At 40.7% G+C, this 21,625-nt stretch overlaps 1 protein-coding gene across 4 annotated transcripts in view; it reads right to left on the reverse strand.

Annotated features, from left to right (window-relative positions):
- Nucleotides 1-21,625, reverse strand: part of AFF3 (ALF transcription elongation factor 3) — a 326,738-nt gene that overhangs the window by 112,119 nt on the left and 192,994 nt on the right. For all 4 annotated transcript variants that reach the window (XM_030278487.4, XM_030278486.4, XM_072932606.1 and 1 more), the window contains exons 6-7: nt 19,618-19,654; nt 13,809-13,860 (exon numbers count right to left, since the gene is read on the reverse strand). In XM_030278487.4, coding sequence (XP_030134347.4) covers nt 13,809-13,860; nt 19,618-19,654 — 89 coding nt within the window. The remainder of the gene's footprint in view (nt 1-13,808; nt 13,861-19,617; nt 19,655-21,625) is intronic.

Consider the following 21,625-nt stretch of genomic DNA (forward strand, 5'->3'; position numbering starts at 1 on the left):
CTCAGCTAACAGCCCATCACACAGAACCACCATCCTGAGCCCCACCACCAAGCAGGGCACCCCTGATTTACACCATGGACACTTGGTCTGAGCACCTGATGAGGTGCTAACTATAGCAGGTCTGTGTGACATGACTATAGTGCTAGAGGTAATTTCCTACACCTTATTACCACATTATAACGGCCTCTTAACAACCAGGCTAATCAAGAATTAATGAGGCACTAAAACACTTTTAGGAACAATGAAGGATTTAAAAATTTCTCTTATGTGTTTTATTTAAAAAGCAATTAATTTAATAGTTACTGCCCTTACTTTGGAGTAATCTAAAAAGTCTTGGTACTTATCAAATGTATCAGTTGAAAGATTTTATTCATTTATCAGTTATTTACTTATGTGAGGCTGTACATAACCTAAAGAGAGTAGAATCAGATTTGGCTCCTGTCTGCCTCCCTCATGTAATTCCATTTGTCTGCTCAGACATTCCCCTGCTCTCACACAGTGAAGTACAACACCAAAACCAGAACAAAGTCAGCCTAAATTCACACTACTGCCAAAAAGGGATTTTTTCCTTGTCATTGGACACTACAGTGTCAGGGACTTTTTTGTTTTGTTTTCTTTTGCTGGTGGGGTTTTTTGTTTTTGTTTTGTTTGGGGTTTTGTTTTTGGGAAGGGAGGGTGCACTTAAATGGGGAGCCATCCTCGACAGAGTTTTTTTTGGTGGGAAAAAAGTAGGGATAATTTATGTTGCTAAAGGTTTCCATATCAGTGACTCCATGCTGAATTAAAGCCCAAAGATATGAGCTTTTACCATTAGCCTGGAAGGGCTAATCAAAACAAAAACATATTCAGATTTGACTTATTTTTTAAAACTTCCTTCTGTGGTGTAAGGATGGGGGATATATCCTGGTTTGCTGAGAAAATCCCCAGATAGATCATTCTGTGACAGATAACAGTTATGGTTATTAATTCCACTGCTGACATTGAAATTACACTGATTCCCAACATAATGGATAAGTAAATAGCACATCAGAAATTCTCAAATGCTTCCACACTTCCTATGCAATCATAAAAAGAGAACTCTCTCATTAAATAATACACTGTCAGAAAAGGCAATTTGATTAAATAAACCTATCTGTCAATCATGTCTAAAGTTATAAAAGGAAAACATTTTGTAGCTAAGTAAAACTTTTCTCTATATTAATCTCTCTCTCTCTTTTTATTTTCTTTTTCTTGTGTGATTCTTAAAAGAGAAGTAATGAAAAACTATGTGCCCTAAAGGAAGATTGGGCCAATACCTATCACCTAACAAAAGAGTTAAAATTCAGTCTTTACCATTAAACAGAGATGACATGATGGAAAAATCAAGGGAGAAAGGAGGCAAATGATGATATGCACTAATCCAGAAACCTGAGCTATTGTGGGTATACCTTTTGCATCCCTTGTTACATACATATCTTTATTTCTTTAGTTTTTCAGGAGACATGGAGACATGTTTTGTAAGGAAAACATAGAAATCAGGAGGGCCCACACAGGTGAAAAACAATAAGAAATGAGGATGCAGATGATGAATCCTGACAAAACCAGGAATGCGATGGTAGGAAAACAGCAGAGAGGTTGCAGCAAGGAAGAAAATGAAGGGTAAAAAGTAGAAGGGGTGGGTGGCAAAGGATGGACAGCAAGTAACAAGGCAGGGAAAAAGAAATCATAAATCCTAGTTTGCATTGAGCCTAAAGTGTCCAAGGGTACCTGGAGAGTGGGCAGGGTTTTGGGGCTGTTCCCTGGGTTTGTTCTACTGGGTTACCCTCTGCCCCATTCACAGTGCCACACTACCAAAGCATCAAACACATATTCTCCTGCAGCAACAAATGAGGCCACACATTACCCAGCTCCATTACAACAGCAGTGGGGTTAATTTTTCATGCTACTTAATTTCATCAACACCGTGGGCTAGGGAGAGGGGAAGAGTTGTGTAACATGGTGTGATGGGTGGAAAGTCTCTGAACGTCACTGTGTCTGGTGGCCAAAGATGGAAACGGGGTCTGGCAGCTTCCTCTCCTTGGCTTTGGGAGGCAGCAGCTTCTTAGGACATCAAATACTTAATTAACTGAGCTGCAGAATTGTAGGATAAGATTCATACAATTCCTTCTCTGATGGGAGAGTGTCAGCCTGGACCGTGCTGTTCTTGGTGAGTCTTTAAAGCTACTGCAACTCATACAGAAGACATTATTTGAAAAGAACCAGAGATTTATTTGAATAAAAATCTGAGTGGATGACAAGAGCATGCAAAGAAATAAGATGAGATTTTAATTTCTCTTGAGTAGAAAAACATAAGCGGCTTGAGCAGGAGGTATTTGCTTTGCAGCGAGGCACTCGAGCTTTTATGGTCTTTGGTGCACAGAAAGAGTTGTTCTTCTCAAACTGAATTCATAGCTCTGCAATGTGATTGAGCCAAATGGGATCATGCTAAAGAGATACCTGGCCATTTTTGTTAGATAAAGATAAATCAAAATAATTTTAAAAGTAGGGCAGTTGCTTTATATAATCTTTTTACAAGGCCTGGAGATGATGGTTATTAAGTAATCCACCTACTTTTGTCTGAGGGGAATATATACAAATTTGTAATAGTATCAGTATTATAGGTCCTTCTACAAATCTTACCTTTAGCATCTATATCTCTGCTCACCTCTCATTGTTTATGTATTATGTATGTCTTTATATTTGTTTAGTCTTGCATGTTACATATAGTAATAAAACTCCTAAAATCCTGGATGACAAGTCTCCTGTTACCATACCTCTGACCTTCCCCCTTCTCTCTTTATTCCATTTTCTCCCAGGCTTCAGAGCTGGCAATTTGGTCCCTGACTCCTGCCTACTCAGCACCAGTCACAGGATGCTGCTGTGGTTGTTGTGGGGCTCCTCACAGGAGCATGCCTGCTAAAGAGTGGCATCAGCCAGCCACTCCTAGACAGGAACAAAATACATGCAAAAGGCTCAGGGTGAGCTTTCTTTCTCCTGAATTAAAAAAAAACAAAAACAAAAACAAAAACAAAAAACCCAAAAAAACCCCACAAAACAAAAAAAAACCCTGCAAGAGTAAAGCTTTTCAGGAGAGGACAGGACATCTGTCCTAAGTTGGCCTTGCTGGGTTTCCTGGCTCGGAGCTGGACTGCTCGCTCAGCGGAGCCGTGCTGGGATTGCTGTGCTGTGGGACGATGCTCAGGGTGCTGATGGCAGCTGTGAGGGATGTGGAGGAAAAGCAGACCTCCACTCTGACAAACACGAGTACCTCTTTTTGTTACCCCCTGCTCATTCCATGCACAGTCACTTTGCAGCAAGCCCTTTTTTCTACACATGTAAGTCATCCTGCTTTACTGAGGCTGCTCTCAGTAAAGCCTGCTGCTCTCAGCGAAATGTTTTTAACTGAACTGGAGATGAGCACCATGCACAAGCAGAAATCTAGGTACTCACAGGAATTCTTGGTCTTTCAAACAATAATACTGAAAGAAGTCCTGCTAAAAGGCATGCTTGTTTATAATTATTTATGAGATCAAAATCTTTCCATGTGACAGAGGAAAACCCATTTTTTTAAACAGTTTGTAGCAAAAGGCTTCATTGTTTTTTCCATAGAATTGTACAGAAATTGTCATTGCTTGCAGTTATAACAAGTATTAAAGTTTGTGCCTCATATCACATTTTTGTACGTTATAAGGAAAACATGGATTTTACATAAGCAGGGACCTGAATTGTTTCTTAAGACCAAAAGTTAAAACCAATATAGACCAGAGTAATGAAAATTGTTTTTGAGGGTATGCTCTGTGATGTTCTGGGTTTCCCAGCCCCAGACATTTTCCTTGCTATTTGCTGTATCTGGCCTTCATCGGAACTACATCAAGAGAGGTCACACATCTGGGTGGCTGCCTCACCTCCCTGGGGGACTTCAGGACAGAAGGCCCCCTCTATGCCCACTTAGAATGCCACAAAAATTGGTCATCAAGCCAGGTATAAAAGGGTAATTTGCTCATTCTTTGTCTGTATTGTGCTGTTAAATACCTTTAAGATATTATTTCTGCTGATTTGTCTGCTTTGCTTTTATAGTAGGAAAGCTGATGGTGAATGTACAGGATTTTTACCCATAATTGCACAAAATTCTAATGCAATTAAATAGACAGTAAGTTCACATGATTACCAGGTAACAGATCAGTTCTGTTTTAATTTAGTATACCTGATTTATTACACCTCCTGGAGTGTGTCTCTAAAGAAATATGTCGAGAGACTCCTTCTCTCTACCGACAATTGCTTACAGTTTATGCTATGAAAGGGGGAATCAGCACAAATGAATCCTGACAAAATACCTTACAAAACTAATAAAAATCAGCATGCAGAAATGCCAGCTGTAATTGCACTATTTTGCCATAAAAGGTCTGTGGGCCAATCAAACCATGTGATTGTTTTTTTTTTCCTTTGGAAAAACTTAGCTTTTATCTTTGTAAGTCAGTGGTACAGTTGCCCTGATTGTGGAATGATCAGTAAGCATAATCCTTTTGAATCTCAGGAACAATATACCTCATCCAAACCTTTGTCCTGATTCATCTCCAGCTTTTGATAGCTTCGGTGTGTCACCCTGCTTGCTTGTCAAATCTATCATCAGTTCTAAAACTGCCGATAAATATATTCCACATCTCTTTGGGGAGATGAAGCTTGTCTGCATGCTAAACAAAGAACAGAATGCACAAAGCCAAGATACACGCTGAGATATAATATTCTCCCTCTTAAAATACCACAGGTGAAATGATAATGTGGAAATATTCTTACCCTGAGGAAGGCAGACTCCAGTTGTAGCTTAGCAAATCAAAGACCAGAAAACTTGCTTGCAATAACATCCTAACAAATCCAAAGGGTTATTTTTCCCCACTTAAAAAATATCCACACTCTGACTTTTAATCCAAATCCAAAGATTAAGGCAGAAGAACTTCAATAGTTTGTTTAGTTAGGTATGAAAAGTAATTTGTCATGAAACTGCCGGCCTGCCACTATAAAGGTTTAAAAAAATCATAGCTATTCATGGCTGAACAGTCAGACTTTTCCACACAGGAAAATTCATCATCATTTCAGGTTTCAGTATCTTTTTGTATTTTGCATGGCAAATAAAAAAGTTGTCCACCAAGCTTGAAATGTCTCTTTTTTTCGAGTTGGTCAGTCTGTAGGAGAAACAGGCGCTTCTTTAGATTCCTTTAATTTATTCTTCATAGTCATAAAATAAGTTAACAGCAAAATGAAGGCGCTTCTCATTCAGAATCTCACTTTCTTGTTATTAAAAAATTATATCTGTGTACCAACAAAATGTAAAACTAAGGCACTTCAGATACCAAAATCTTTCCATTCCTGGACGAGCTTTAGTGTTCAAATGTTAATAGGATGCCTGCATTTAGGGGGGGAAAAAAACCCCTAAAAAACTTGGCCTGTATTCAGGCTCAAGAGTCTGTGAAACAGACTTTTTCCATACTATGACCTCAGTCTTAGGATTTCTCTTTTGCAAAATGTTAGTTATTTTTCTTGGCAGGTGGCCAGAACCCTGTATCTCTCTTTCCTCCCCTCTCACCCTCCTCCTCTCCCCACCCTCCAGGCACACACACACCTCTCCTCTTCCCACCACCCAGCTAGTCAGCCCTGAGATGAGGTAACCCCCTCATCTTTGGCTGACATGGTGTGGAGAAAATAATCAGGTTATGACATCCTGGAAGTCTGGAAGTATTGAACGCTCCCATTCGCTCTTCTCTTCCTTTGGACCCATTTTGTTTTGTTTCCCTGCCCCAAACCCCTGGGCAAAGCCAGCAGCCCCCCACACACAGCAGTGGTGGTGCTCCCACCAAGCATCAGCTACGGCAGGTTTCAAGTTGCAGCAGCTTTCGCCCAGGGTAGAGAATTTCCAAAATGTGTTACCCTGGCAACCAGGAATTTTAGCCCAGCAAAAACCACCACCACGCACACCGCGACTCCAACGTGCGAGACGCTGAGCTTCCATTTATCATTTTCTTCAGAGGAAAAATACAGCGTGGGGTCGGTGGTGTCTGCCTTCTTGGAGGCATTGCCAATGACACAGACTTCTTCCCAGGCACCTGCATCTCCTCATCTTCCTGTCAACCCCTCTCTAACCACTGGATTCTGAGCTAATATATAATACACACAGAATTCCTAATTAGTCCCTTACAAATTAAAAAGTCCAAGGAACACAGTCCCTAAGAGAAAAATATGCTTTCAGTGTAACACAGGAAAACATTTCCTCAAACATGATGATATTTTATCCAGTTACGTTGGTCAGCTTTACTCTAAATGGCATTCAATGAACACTGGTGATACAGAGGCATTTTTTAATTTGGTATAAAATCAGAAATAATGCCCTGCATAATAGTAAGTTTTCCAATGGGACAAAAGCTGCTGTTTTGGAGTGAAGGTTTCTCTTGTATAAAACCACTTTCCCCTTCAGCTTTGAGCCAAGGGTGGCATCAAAATGAGGGCAGCTTCCTGCAACTAATTATTTTTCCCTACAGTGTGCAGAGTACAGGTAGATAGTAAAAGTGAAGGTGCTACACAAGAGGGCCTGTATCAAGGGTACTTTATAAATAAAACTCTGCATTGAGCCATAAAGGTGGTTAATGCAAGCTATTTGTTATATCTGGTAAAAGAGAGGGATAGCATTTAAAAATAGGACAGTGAAAGCCCTATCTCACCCCATCTAATTCAAACAAAACTTCACCAGACCTCAGTAGTACTTTTATTTAGCATTCACCTATCCCCATTTCTGCTGACATTTCAGATAATGTTTTTTTGGTCTGAGTCAAAATCAACAGAAGCTCAATTTTGTCCCAGGAAAACCACAGCTGCAATTAAGGTCAAATTGGGTTTCCATATGTTTTCTTTCTGAACCCAGCAAATCAGATCCAACTCATCTTCTTTTAGGGAGATCATGTTTTTGAGATCTTTTTATGACTTTAGGTGCTATTTAAAGATTATTTTTGCTTGTATCAACTTTGACTACTGTGTGTCTATATTTTTTACAATGGCAAAAAAATGGCCAGTAATACAAATTTATTCTTTCTCCTTAACTTTGTAGATCTTAAAAACCGATTCAGTCAAGATGTGTGTGAGCAAATGTTTTCCAAGAAAATGTCTTTATAGCATTTGAAGAAAATAGACTTCTTGGTATCAACTTACAATAGGGTTTTTTTTTTTTTTTTGAAATATCAGCAGCATTGTGCTCTGTAAACTCAAAAATTCTGTGCTCAGAAAAGGTTAGGAATTGGTAGGAAAAGTTCACATCAGCATTGTGACAATACCATGGTGACTCTGATGCATCCCACAGGTTAAATCACTTCATTTTTGGGAGTGGGAAATTATGGTAGAATTGCATTTTTAACAGTCTATATATTTAACACACAGAGAAACACTCTGTACATGGACTAATGGTAATATTTCAGGGAAGAGAGCAGAAAAAAGGAACTTTTCCATGGAAATTTGAGAGCTGAGAAGGGGGTTTTAAAATTGTAGCTGCCCTTGTTGGACTGGCTGAGCAGAGTGAGAATCTGGCAGTGTTGGGGGCTAGCTCTGCAAGCTGAGGCTCAAGTAAACAGGTGGAATAGTGCAATGAAACCAGCCTTCTTCTTCTGCCAGAGACTTAGTTCATGGATAAACACCAGACTTTCACTTCTGCAGTTTTAAAGACCTCCATCACTCTGAAAAACACTGCCTTCATTCATCATAGTAAGGGGTTGTTTTCTTTCTTCTTTTTCTTTTTTTTTTTTCATGGACTGCAAGACTTCTCTCAGAAACATCGCAAATATACATTAAAAGTCATTGACATATTAAAGTTTTTAGAAACAAAAAATTCAAAAATTATCATAAAGGGTGCTGTTTCATATTGGCTACCATCCTTTGGAAGTTGTGTTTCTCAGCAAAGCAGAGTCATTTGTGGCTTATGAGCAGACTGATATGCTCCAGGACAGCCCTGGATAGAGCCCATGGAGTTAGTAAAAAAGTTTTCACCAAATCACTGGCTGATGTGTCTGCTGCAGATGTCCTTGCCCACAAGCTGAGTGTGAGAGATTAGAAAGTTGCCCCAGTATATTAATCTGAAAGCTGAAAAGTGGATTATATCCCATAACAGTGTATGCAGCCCTTTTTTTTTTTTTTGGAACCAGCTTCCTCACTAGCATGGATTTCACCCCTTCCATTGTCCTCCAGGCCCATCTGTTAGCTATTTTCTGGTTCAATTGACTTGATCCATCATGGTCCTTTTGGCAAACAAAAAGAAGGATATTGAAGATGTACTGCTGGAGGGTTTTTTCCTCCACAGTTTTCATGCTTTGTCACATCTCTCCCTCCAGTTCAGCAAGACTAAAGCCAAATCTTTATAATTTAAATTGTGTGACCCTTGTCCCAAGACTGAAACTCAGGGGAGAGGATGGGAGAATGGTGATGGGGCAGGAGCTGCCACTGATCACCAGGTCTGTGGGTACCTGAGAAAGGCAGCTTCTGCTCTCCCTTTCTCCCTACATGTGACACTACTCAGTACATCTACCATTTACTACCCAAATATGTCTTTGAAAACTTAAACTACTACCATTTCCTTTACTGTTCTGGGTGAGTAATCGTCAGCTTTTTTTACAGGACATTACATTTTCAACACTTGGTACAAATATTAATGAGATAGTTTTCATGGTGGTCTAATTATTTTAGCTGGGGAAAAGCCCAAGGTTAAATTAAAATAACTTGCACCAGGTCTTTCAGTGAAGTGAGGTGGGATTAAGGCTACTCTTCCAACTCCCAATGTCCCATTGGGTTGCAGTTGTTGCCTGAAAGACTTGAGGTCAAGACCACATGTCAGCAGATGTGAGAGGAGAAGCTCCCTGAGGGCTAAGAGCTGGACGGTGAGCTGGCAGCACTTGCTCAAACTGATCATTTGTATTTGAGACTGGTTCTCTCTGCTCTCTACAGGCACCTTGTAACCCCTCTGCCTCCTGCTTCCCCCTGCGAAGGGGGAAACCAGCAGGTGATTTTAGCTGTTGAATAACTACCTGTAAGCCACTTAAAAGATACAAGGGGCAAGACAAGAGAGGAAGAAAGATGCATCACAACACGAGATGCTCGTGCCAATATGAATGTGTCACGTCAAGCAAGAATAGCAGTGATGTTGCTCTAACATGATGCTTCCTTCCTGAAGGAGAATCAGGGTGGTAAGAATGATGAGCAGGTGTTGGATGGGCAAGAAATTGTAGCACTGTTAATGAAGATCCCCCTGAGAAAACCATTCTGCACATGGTGCTGGGGACCAGTACAGGAAGGGAACAAAGCCAACATCTATTTCTGCCTGGCAAAAGCAAACAAGCCAACACACACACACACACACACACACACACACACACTGATCACTGTGATTCTCAGAGAGTATTAGCAAAGGACAAAACCTGCACAACTGCCATAAATTATAAAAGCCTCCCTCAATCTTAGTTAATTCTCTTGTAAAAAGGGAGGGAAAAATCTGGAGCAGCTCAGCATGAAAACAATTGTGGGAGGGTTAATAAAGAGACAGCACTGAGGTATCTAGTTGCTAGCCCTGATATCATTAAGTAAGTGCACTAGAAATGTCGAGGTAAATGCATAGCAGTGAATCACAGTCAGGCATGATTAACCTTGGGTAGTCTGAACTGGAAATAATTTACAAACACAAAGGTGCTGAAGAACATCACAACAGACAGTACATCGAAAGTCATTCCAAGAGCAGGAGTCACGCTGAGCGCTTTGTATATTTGCCATTTTTAAATTATTGTCATATTTGCATGTGGGAAGATGGAAGATCCCAGATCCCTGGCTCAGGGAGGAGTTTATGTGGCCCTGCAAGGTCCTCTGAGACATGTGTACTGGTTGGAATCACTTTGCCTTGCACAGAAGTTTTATAACATTAAAAGCTTTAATTACAACAATCTGAGGCTTACTGAAAGGACCTTGACACAGATCTGTCAAAGAAAGACTAAAATAGTGTAACTGCAAATATCAAAGAACCAAAAACCAATCTTCCTTTATCCATATCCATGTCTTAATGCAGCTCTCCAGACACTGGTGGTAAAAATGGGGGGAAAAGATTTTAATAAAAATCAGATGTTTTAAACAAAATTTGTGTAAGTTTTCTGACCCTTGAAAATTGACCCTCTGATCACAAAACCAAAAGAACAAAACATCACTAGATATTTCTGATCAGTCCTAAAAGTTTGGAAATGCTCAGCAAAGCTATAACCATATGACCCATAGAGAGCTATATATATTGAGTACAATGACAACAAAACCCCTTCAAGTACAGAATGCTCATGGCTTTAAAAGCATTCAATTACAAGGAACATGAATCAACTAGGGAAGACTCCAGACAGCTTAACACTTCTGTATTGTTTGCACCTTTTATTGCAATTCTTTAGTGCCAGCTCAGGTGATTATTGTGAATGCCAAGGCAGTGAAAGCCATAGGAATATTGTGCAAAATAATACAGCTCTGCTTAGTTTTCCTTCCTCCATCAGTCTTATTCTCCTAAATCCACTTCTGTTATCCTTAGCATTGCAATAACTGCCCTTATTCATCTGCCTCATTAGGATGCTGCATCAATTAATATGCATCGTCTAATGCCTACTATTTTTTTAATGTTTAATATTATTATCAGTGGAGGGCTATGTTGTAATGAGTCTATCTAGGGAGTTAGACATACAGGAAAAGCCCCTATGCATAATGCTGATCCAAATGATTCCTGTACCCAAAGCCTCTGAACAGAGGACTACTCTCAGTTTCTGTACCCGCGGAGGTTACAGATAGCACCTCTGGTCCTGGGGCTCCAGGTCTCAGGGTTATGTTTTTGAGGACCAGGAGCCCAGTGGGCAAGGCACAAGAGTTATCTTGAGGGGAGATGTCATGTTAATGCTTGGTTCACAAATGCCTCGCTGCCTGATTCAGGAGGGTAATCAACCTGTCCTTTGAAGCTGCATAAATAATGTTTGGATGGAGGTAGTATATCTACACCAGGGATGAATTAACTGCCATTGAATCATACATGCTTGGCTAGAGTGTGAGGCTTGTAACATGCCTGAGGAAAATAAAAAAGACATTTTCAAGAAAAAAACATTAATTTAATCCTCCCTATCTTTTCTGTAGTTCTCCTCTAGTCAAACATGACTTTGTGGGAGGCTTTTTTGTCGCTGTTTGTTCCATTTTCACAGGGAAACACTGATTCACAGTGAGGTGCATCCACAGTTTCTCCTTGTCAGGCCTGAACGTTCCATCTCTCTCCTCCGTCAATGTTGCTCCTTTTTAGCACCCCTGTTAGAAGATGCCAACTGGGCTCCTTTGACACTGAGAGGAGTGACACCTTGCAAGAGGGTACAGACTTTTTACCCATAGGGACCCCTGGAAGCATTCGTGCCACCCACCTACCCCTGAGGCTCCCAGCTAGAGCTCTTGCCCAGGCATGGTCTTCTCCACGTGCATCAGGGAAGAGAACATCCATCTGCAGGGAGACCAGGCACACAGGCTCACATGTCCATGTGCAGGTGTGCACTGCAGGTTCTCTGGCTGCGCATTGCGTGCACAGATACAAGTTGCTGCAGCCCCAAAAAAAGCAAAGGAGTTCTGTATTCGTGACTGCCTGAGATAGCAGGGATAAAAAACTGTCCTAGAAGATGGTGGAAAAGAGAAGAAACCTAGAAAAGGCCAACGGCAGAGTAGCACAAAGAGAACTGGGGCACTGGTGTGTGCCTACATATCAGTGTGAGTTACTTTCCTTTACTAACACTCACAGATCCAGCCCTCTATTGAGTAACGTGTACATCTTTAGTTTGCTAATGGCTTTTATTTGTCTTCAGTTTCTGATCTCTGATTTTCTTTTCTACTGTTCCCAGTTTTGTATCTCTTTCTGAAAACTTGATGTTTGCCATTCCTTTTCCAACTTCTTAACTGTATCCCTCTAACTTTCTTCCTTCTCTTTTGACAGAGCACTTGTTGGCTCCCTTCTTCTCATCTCCTCTTTTTTCTGTTTCCTCCATTTCTATGGAATTTTGCTAACTAAAGGGGCCTCTGGTTCCTGAATGCATTAACTTATCAACAGTAACAAGTTGTTTCTGCCTCTAAAAATTTTTCTGGGAACCAATGTATGCAGTGGGGTAGCCTTACAATATAGTAATATTTTAAAGATAAGCATTAGAAATATACTGTATCTAGTAGACAGCACAGTTTCAGAATGTACCAAGATCTCTTATTAGGCAAGAAACCTTTCACACCTACCATGATTCTGACACCTTATATCACCCAGTATGTAGTCTCAAATCCAGACCATAACTATATGGGGGTGTACCTCTGAACCCATATTTTGGTTTTAGAGATACCACTATTGTGGTTCAGAAATATTACAGGTTTTTAATCCAATGAAGAAGAAAAGAACATTCCTTATCAATAAAATACTAACAAGAAAAAACACTGTGGAGAATGGCTTATGGTTTACATATTGCTTAATATCAGTAAAAATAAATGTGTTCATTTCTCCAAAATACCTCCAGATGGCATTAAAACCCTTCTTCTTTTGCTCTTTATTGCAATATTATTTTTAAAAATGATAATTATTGAAATCATTCTATTAAATGTTCCCAGCAATCATGCTATCAGAAGGCATAAGGTTGCTAATGCTTAATTCATTTAATAAGTTTGCCTAAATGCGCTTGCATACTATAATTACATTCCACAACACAATCTGCAGGACAAGCCATTTCTTACACCGTGTCAAATCTTTTTCCAGATTAATTTCCAGAAGATTTTTAATGCGTATTTGCAGCAGAAATCAAAACGTCCCACCATAAATCACTGTTATTGTACCTCCTTCTGTGACTACTTCTGGCCATGTAAAAAATGGTGACACCTTGTGAGATTTACATGATATAATGCTCTGAATTTAAATAACAGGAATCAGAAAACATAAATTATGGGCCAGATGCACTTAAAAACTCACATGACTGACTGTTAGAAGAACTTCTCTCTCTCAAATGGAATTAAAAAGGTGAATGATTTTACAGAAATTCATAATGCTCCTGTCTGGTAGTTATTAAAAGAATTAAATTATCTCGCTTAGTTTGGAAGACTGATGCTATTTTTAAATTTTTTTAACTTGCAGCCCATCTGTTGCATAGACTGGTTTATGTGGGCAAAACAATTCAGTCTTTTGTATACCAGAGTAAAAAATGGTAAAAGGTTCTATTATTGCACTAAAGTGAAGGTGAACACTGATATATTACAAGTGCCTGTTCCTATCTATTTCTTGACTTCTTTCGTTAATTCAAAAACATCAACAAAATCGTGAGAGACCAGAGATAACTGTAATTGGATTTCAAGTAATTCAGAGGTGAAGCTGCAGACTGAAGTCTTTTAAAATTACATCAGTACATCAAAGGCATATGTGACATGATGTTTTTTAGCAAGTGTGACAAACTCCAGCAGCATTAAGGTAATGTTGAAGTAAGGTTCTAAAGGCCAGCCTTGCACACCCACAAAAATAATCTCATATCTATTCAGTGTGATATGGAGCCATTTCACTTGCAAAGATTGCTGACTTACTAGCATGCAGAAGTTCTAGGAATAATTAATGTTTAGTCATTATCTAAAAAGCCGTTTTACGAAAAGCATCAGTGAAAGAGCTTTATCTTAATGAAAACAAACAAATTCTATTTTGCCCAACAAATCTGATAAAAACACAGCTGCCTTCTCCAATCTTAAACGCAAATGTGACTTACGATGTATGGGTTGCGCTTTTCTCTGGGGTCTTTGGCTCTACATCACTTTTCCCTTTAAAAGAGAAGAAGAAAATGACATCAGAAATGGGTAAAAAAACTGCTCAGATGTGACTCATCAATGCTTTATTCATTGCTAACACTGACCACTCCTGCCACACGCACACAGACAGCTGTGGAGGCAACCACAGCGCTGCAGGGGCACTGCTGGAGCATTTGCAAGCAGGGAGTCAATCCTGACTTGACTTTCCTTGTCACTGACAAGTGCTCCGTAAATGTAGGCAGAGAAACTCCACAAGAGGAGAAGCTTAGAGAACATAGACTTTACCAGGGAGAGCAGACCTTGGAACAATGAAAAGGATTTCTCTAGGGCCCTAGAGCTCTGCTGTTGAGATTGTACTCCATACAACATGCACTTGCTCCAGAACCCTGCTCCAGGAACAGTAATTATTTCGTACAAAGCAAAACAGCATCAGCCGAGAGAGGAAGGCAGTGATCAGGGCACAGTTCTGCCAATGGGTATTTTGGTTCACATTCATTTTGTCACGTTAAGGATTTGAGCTTTAGCTTCTGTACATGGGGGCTGGGGAAGCCCTCTCTGCTATGCTGGCTTAGGCACTCAGTGCCAGGAGAAGCCAAATACCAAAATGCTTGAGAGGCACCAGAGGCCCAAGGGATGCCTCTTCACATTTCCTTATGAATCATATGGGTCCTGGTATGCTAGCCTGTGATGATCCCCATCTTGGGTCCAAAATAATGTATCTGCCCAACACAACTTAGTTACATAGCATGGAGAGTGGGAGGCAGGCTGCTGGCAGGTGGGGTGTTATTGCTTCTCCTGAGTCAGGCGCAGTCCTTTCTACTCCCTGCCAAAAAACAGTAAAGCTGATGTTGTTTGCTGTAATGATTGTTCTCTGAGTAACCTGAGAGAGCTACACTCCAGCGTTAAGATTTCTGTGTAGCTCTACCATGGATTTAGAGGGTATGCTACTTCGCTTGAATCACCTTGAACTTGAATTCTGGGCCTAGTGAGTGTGCAGATGCTGCTGCTCTTGTGTGTCGCTGGATGCTAAGAGCTGTCTACACATGAGTTTATGTTGCCTAGCAGACAAGGAGGTGCAGAGGTTGAATGTGACTGGTTTACTGATGGATGTGTTTTACTCCATTACCCTATAATGAGCTGTGTTAAGCCAAAATCCACCTATTCCTTCTGAAAAAAACATGAGAAATTCTTATTTTGGACAGGTTGTTTTGGTGTTGCCTGATGTCCTGCTCATTGAGCTGAGTAGGTTTTGGAATCAGTCCCAACCTAGTCCATGCACATGAGCATTACGCATCATCTGTTTGCTGCTGACAAAGACCTTACCCTCAGTTTCCACAGAGCAGCAGCTGTAAAGGCACCTCTGGAAAACTTGCTGTTGCCTTCAGAAAGGCAGGATTCTGCAACCAGTGTTCTTCCACTGCTGTACAGAAGGAAGCTGAAGGACACTCTAGATAGTTACCTTCTGGAGGTAGCTGTCCCGTAGTAGAAGTTCTGGGTATCTCGAACACCTTGACATAGTGCTTTTAGATGTCATCATCCCCTCTGGTAGGGTTTGTGTCTATTCAGCTGAGGTGCCTACACTTTACTGAACAGGATGGGTAAGACTCTGAATGGCTTCAATATCACCAATGCCTTCATGGACCTCTAGGGAAACTCAGCATTCACTGTAAGAGGACAGCTAAAGCCACCTAAAATTTAGGCATGAGCAGGGCATCCACACGGGATGGAATACATCCACTCCATAATCTCCAGGCCACCCTTCACTTTCAGCAGAGATCTCAGAAAGTATATCCAGATGGTGAACTTGCTGGCTAGGAAGCTGTTGCTACAATATACTTTTGTCAGCCTTCCGGAGCCTGGAGCCCTGGAGCTCATCTGCATTATGGTAATTTGGAACAAGAAACCAACAGTAACAGTTGGCATATATTCAAAGATTTTCTATTTGTAACTTGGGTCTTCTCTAAGTGATGAATTATTACCATGAACACTGGTTTGTTTGAGTGTGAAAGGGTATATGGATTCCTGAGTGCTTTGCCAGCAGAGTTCACATCAGTTCTACTTTCAGCAATGCATGTTAATGCAGCAACAAGGGAAACAGCATACGTACTGTGAGGAAACAGAATGTCTGCGATTTAGCCAAACTGGATATTAATGGATTACCCTACCATAAGCATTTGTAGCTGCTTTTATGCTAATTTTCACTTAGCATACTTCTGTGTGGAAAGGAAGGATGGAGCCTGTACAGATGGTAGAACTGCATCAGTCCAGCCTATCAGAGTAGAAAATCTGGCTATTAATGCTTTATCAGTTCTTACCAACTTCATTCTCACTTGACTGAATCATAGAAATTTTACAAATGAGTATAGCCTAAGCACAGTTGAATGTCCCAGATACAGTACAGATAGTATTTTTGGATAAGGGTATGTAAAAGGTATTGGAATTTTGGTGAATCACTCAACCAAATTAAGATTTGATTTTGATTTTTTTTCATGTAACCTGTCAAATGCATGCAGGTACCATTGAGGGAGGCTGGCATTTGCTGAACTGCTAAATCTTCTCTAGTTTTGACTGCTTCTTATGGGCAGATATGTGTGAACCTTTGTTTTTCTTAGCCTTTTTGGAACTAACAAAGAACATGCTACCCATCTTGCTATGGGATTGCTGTTAGCACACTTTGTTTCAAATGCTAAGCACTGTGTATATCTCCTGAAACAGTGTGTGTCAGTGGGTCTATGCAGAAAACACACAGTGGAAATAGTCAGTCCACAGATCCTTAGCCACAGAATTGGGAGGTCTTTGCTAGTTTCTGCCTCATCTCATGAAACTTCTTACCCAACCTTTTTAGGTACAAGCAGAAGATGTGTCCAGATTTCTCGAATTTCAAAATAAGTTTCAAATGAACTTTTGTAGGATTTCCCCTATTGAATAGTGGGTGGCCAGAAAAGGAGTTTTCTCCTCTTAGTTGGAATTTTGGTGAATCACTCAACCAGATTAAGTTTCCCTTTCTGGGTAACAGGGATAAATTATATTTATTGTGATGGAATAGTATAATTTCAGCCATTATGAGTTTTTAAATGCTTTGACTTCCTTGTGGGGGAAGGATGACAGCAATGCAAATGCTATCCATGAGAAAGACAATGTTGGCAGCTGCAGTAAAGCCACTGCAGATGACAGGCTCAAGAGCCACTCCAAAGAAGTCAGGGTGCAATGGGAAAAAAATAGCTAATTGGGCCTCTGAAGATGTGCACTTGGATAACACAATACATTGACCATTAGAGTTGTTTCTCACAGAGTAATTTGCTAATATTTCCTGGCAGGATCTGTGGACCCATGGAGAGAGGAGCCCACACTGGAGGAGGTTTGCTGGCAGGACCTGTGATCCTGTGTGGGACCCATGCTGGAGCAGCCTGCTCCTGAAGGACTGCACCCTGTGGATGGGGACCCATGCTGGAGCAGCCTGCTCCTGAAGGACTGCACCCTGTGGATGGGGACCCATGCTGGAGCAGTTCATGAGAAGCAAAGGCTGTGGGAAGGGCTCATGAGAAGTTCATGAAGGATTGTCTCCTGTGGGAGGGGCCACACACCAGAGCAGCGAGGTGTCCCCTCCCTGAGGAGGGAGTGTCAGAGACAAGGTGCAATTTGATTTCCTGACTGCAGCCCCCATTCCTTGGTCCCCTGCACTGCTGGTGAGGAGGAGGTAGAGAATTTGGGAGTGAAGTTGAGCCCAGGATGAAGAGATGGGTGAGGAGAAGGTGCTTTTAAGGTCTGATTTTATTTCTCATTGTCCTATGCTGATTTGATTCGTGATAAGTTAAATTTATTTCCTCAAGTTGAGTCTGTTTTGCCCATTACAGTAATTGGTGAGTGCTGTCTCCCTGTTTTTATCTCCATCCATGAGCCTTTTGTTGTATTTTCTCTCCAGTGTCCAGGAGAGTAATAGAGCAACTTTGGTGGGCACATGGTGTCCAGTCAGGTTCAACCCACCACACATCTGAATAATTTTTTCCCAAATTTCCTTTAAGTTTGACATACATGACTGGTAGTCTATATATCATTCTTACTGTGTTTTATCTTATATCTTATTCCAGCACTTCACCTGGAATTCTCATGGATACAGCTCTCAGAGGTAGTCAAATTCTCTCTGTGATGTTAGAAAATGTGTCTGAGCATCCAACAGTGACCCTGACTTTTGCCACCAATAAAGAAGATATTTCTGCATGGGTCCAGCTGTTCTTCAGTTTGGTTGCCATCAGCTAGGCAGTACCAAGTGTAGCTTCTGCCCAGCTGCAGATTTTACTGAGCAGGATGAATGAAGAGAGGAGAAACTGGAGTATGGGGGTATAGGAGGGATGGGAGAATAGGAAATGAAGTGGGGTCAGAGACCACAGGAGTAAGAAGCAGGGAAAAGTTTAAGGTCATAGGATTCATTTTGTAATACACAGGAATGCAGGTTTCATTAACTCTGCTGAACAACCTATTTTATTCAAGTGTTGGAAGAAGGAAATACTCAGGTAGGCCCAAAGCTAGCCAAATACTGTGGCTTCTGCTGTCATTGCAAAGCCCTCAGCTCAGCCGGTGTGTTTGTCATGCTTGTGCCTCTGCCTGTGTTTGCATAGCCCTCTCTATTATGTTTCTTTTGTGCTTCTTTCTCTCATTACTGTATTCATTATTTTCTGACAGAACCTCATACCCTTTGCCTTTTGTTTTTTCCTTAGTGCTGGTACTCGCGGCAGTATCAAACCAATTAAGTGACACCACTGCATGTTTCTTCACAACGTTGTCTTCCTCATGCTGACCTGTCCCCAGTGAAGAGCCACAACATTTTAAAAGCCTGCATATCCCAGCGTTGTCTCTCTGTATGTCTTTTCCCTCACAGAGTGGGTGACCAGACCCCTTCAAAGTCCTATCTACAAGCTCAGGGTATTTTTCACCTTCAGTCACAGCCCTGCAATTTGCAAACTGGGCTATGTGTTTGCTGACAGGTCAGGAAGTTAGCAAAATAATTCTTTTCGTTGTGATGATTTTATGTGGAAAGCAGGATAGAATAATGTATTGTTAATATACAAGACACCGTCAACAACCGTCAGAGGTGTCAAGGGAGAGGATTAATATTTTGTTTTGCAGAACAATTCAATCTTCCTGTTCAATACAGATGCTAAGTTTTTTTACCGTAGTTAAATGTAATTAAAGTGCTACTGATCCGTACCATGACTTGTAAACTGGAGTCCACTGGAAAGACCTGAGCAGGAGCCACACAAGCACCCATCACTGCCCTACCCGCGCTGCTAACTAAACCGACTCACAGCTATAGGGTCTTTGAAATGTTATCTAGTGTTAGTTTGGCAGGATTTATGCAGCTTATTACTGTGCAACAGCCACAAAATATACCATTGCCTATGAAAGATAAATGATTACAAGTTTTCTTGCACAATTTTCTGGCAGTCTGGATCTCACTGTACAAGTAGGTCAGCTCTTTTCTGGCTTTCCAAAAAAACCACTCTTTTGCTCTTTCAGTCTTTCTCATTTACATAATGGAATAGCCATAGTGAAATGAAAACTTTTTGTTCTTCCCAGGCCACCAAAAGAGCTGACATTCTGATGGTCACTCTTCAGTTTAGTTCTCCATATTTATCCATAGCTGAGTACTGCCTGCTGAGGCTTTGTGCTGTTCCAGTCTTCCACTGATCCATTACTTCATCAGTCACTTCTTTTTCTAAGTCATTGTGTACCCCTCCACCCAAGGAAGGCAGAAAATGAGCTGGTACTTACTTGTATTGCTGTGTCCTGTAGATCCCTGTTGTGACTCCTACAGTGATAACAGAAAAAAAAGGAAGGTGTATTATTGTTTCAGCAATTTTTTGCTGCAATACTTGCTTGACATAACCTTAACAGCAGAAACAGCACTCATGATTTGGTTTCAAAGTAATTTTCATTTACAAGAATAAGTCCAATATTTATTGGAAAATCCATTAATTATTAGGCTTGTAAACTTATTTCACAACAACCTTTTAATGGTGCAATTCCTTGTATAGCTATTATGACTCTCCTGCTCACTATTCACGTATTGATCAGCCAAAACTCGTCTATTATCTTCTACAAGTTCAGACGAGAAGACAGAGAGAAGGCCAATATATTGTTTCATGGACCATTGGATTCCTGGGGTAGTAGCACAGCTGGTCTTTTCACATGTTGACATTGACAGCATCAGAAAATGAAAATCCACTGGGTCCCTGAGATTACAAGGCTGACCCTGTATGACAACAGCAATATCTGTGAATGTGGTGCAATAAATCAGATCACTTTTACCTCAAGTGCAAATGTTACCTCACTGTGTTTTACTCACAGAATTTGTTTGCATTCATAAAAATATATATTTAAAAAGCCTATAAATACAACTATAAACCATAACAAAACAATAATTAAATCAAGGAAAAAAATAATTCTATGCCATAGATGGCAGCAGGAAAAGTATCCCATATGTAATTCTGCTTCTGAATAACCCAGGCACACACAGGACCACCACCTCATATCCATGCTGCAATTACAGCTGTAGTTAAGGCTGCTCAGAGAGGCCAGGCAGACACAGGAGCACATGGGGTCATTTTCAGTGAGGAACTGAGCACTGGACCAGATCCAGGTCCACAGAGACAGAGGGATGAGCCAAACACAGAGCTCATGGGAGAGGAACTGCAGGTTCCCAGAGAGCCGAGGATGCTCTGACTTGGTTGGGCTGAGATTGTGATGCTAAGTCACTCAGGAGAATTTCTCAGGGGCTTGGAGATCCAAGAGCTTCGTGGCCCCTCTAAACAGAGGCTGGCTGGATAGCAGGCCCCGGCGTCTTGAGGGCTCTCAGCTGATCAGAATCCCTCGATCTGCACATTTTGCTCTGTCCAGATTGCACAGCTTTCATCTGTAATTTTAATACCATAACACACATCTGCAACTTGCTTCCATCCTACATACCTGTAATGTGAGATGTCCAATTTTTGGGCAAGCCCCAAGAGTTTCGACCATCAACTGCAATATGAAAAGATCTGTACCATGTTTCACATGCCAAGAATAATTTCTCAGTATCTGAAATTGTGTACTTTTGACAAATCACATCAGCTTTTTCTGAATGTTTCTGATGAAGAGAGATTAAAGCCTGTTTTTTTTGAGTGACTGAATGCAATCTTAAAAAGTCAAGATACACTTACAGCGGTGATGTAGTGGTATGTACACTTGAATTTAAATGCTATTCTTGTAGCCAACCACACTCCACACTCCCAATAAAAGTAGGCTTTTAGAGCATGTTCAGTTTCCAAAACAGAGAATTTATGTACCTGGAGAAGTTCAGGGAAATACAATTTTGAGGGGAATATCCTTGTATTTGTAAAAATAATTGTATTTGAAACTTCTAAACAAGGATCTTGCTTACTCTTTTACCTTTTCATGAACCTCAGGAAGAGTGCACCTTCCCCTTTGACTGAGCACAGTATCTTGCCTCTGCCAAAGGCTAGTAAAAATATCTCATAGAGAAATACAGTAGGTTCCCACTAATGGAGGAAAAAAAGAATGTAACTTTATAAAAAAGGTGAAGCCTTCATTTCTGAAGATTATTTCCAGCATATTTCCTCCAGCTTGTTAAAACCAACAAGAAAAGAAAAAACAAATGAAATGCTCTTCTAAAGAGCAACATCACTATGATAACCTAGCGTCTGCTGAGAATAATTACCCAATAGCTTTGTGACAAGAAACCAGTTCTCCTGGAGCAGCTAAATTAATTCTCAAATAACAA

Source organism: Taeniopygia guttata, chromosome 1, assembly GCF_048771995.1.
Source record: "Taeniopygia guttata chromosome 1, bTaeGut7.mat, whole genome shotgun sequence".
NCBI classification, from domain to species: Eukaryota; Metazoa; Chordata; class Aves; order Passeriformes; family Estrildidae; genus Taeniopygia; species Taeniopygia guttata.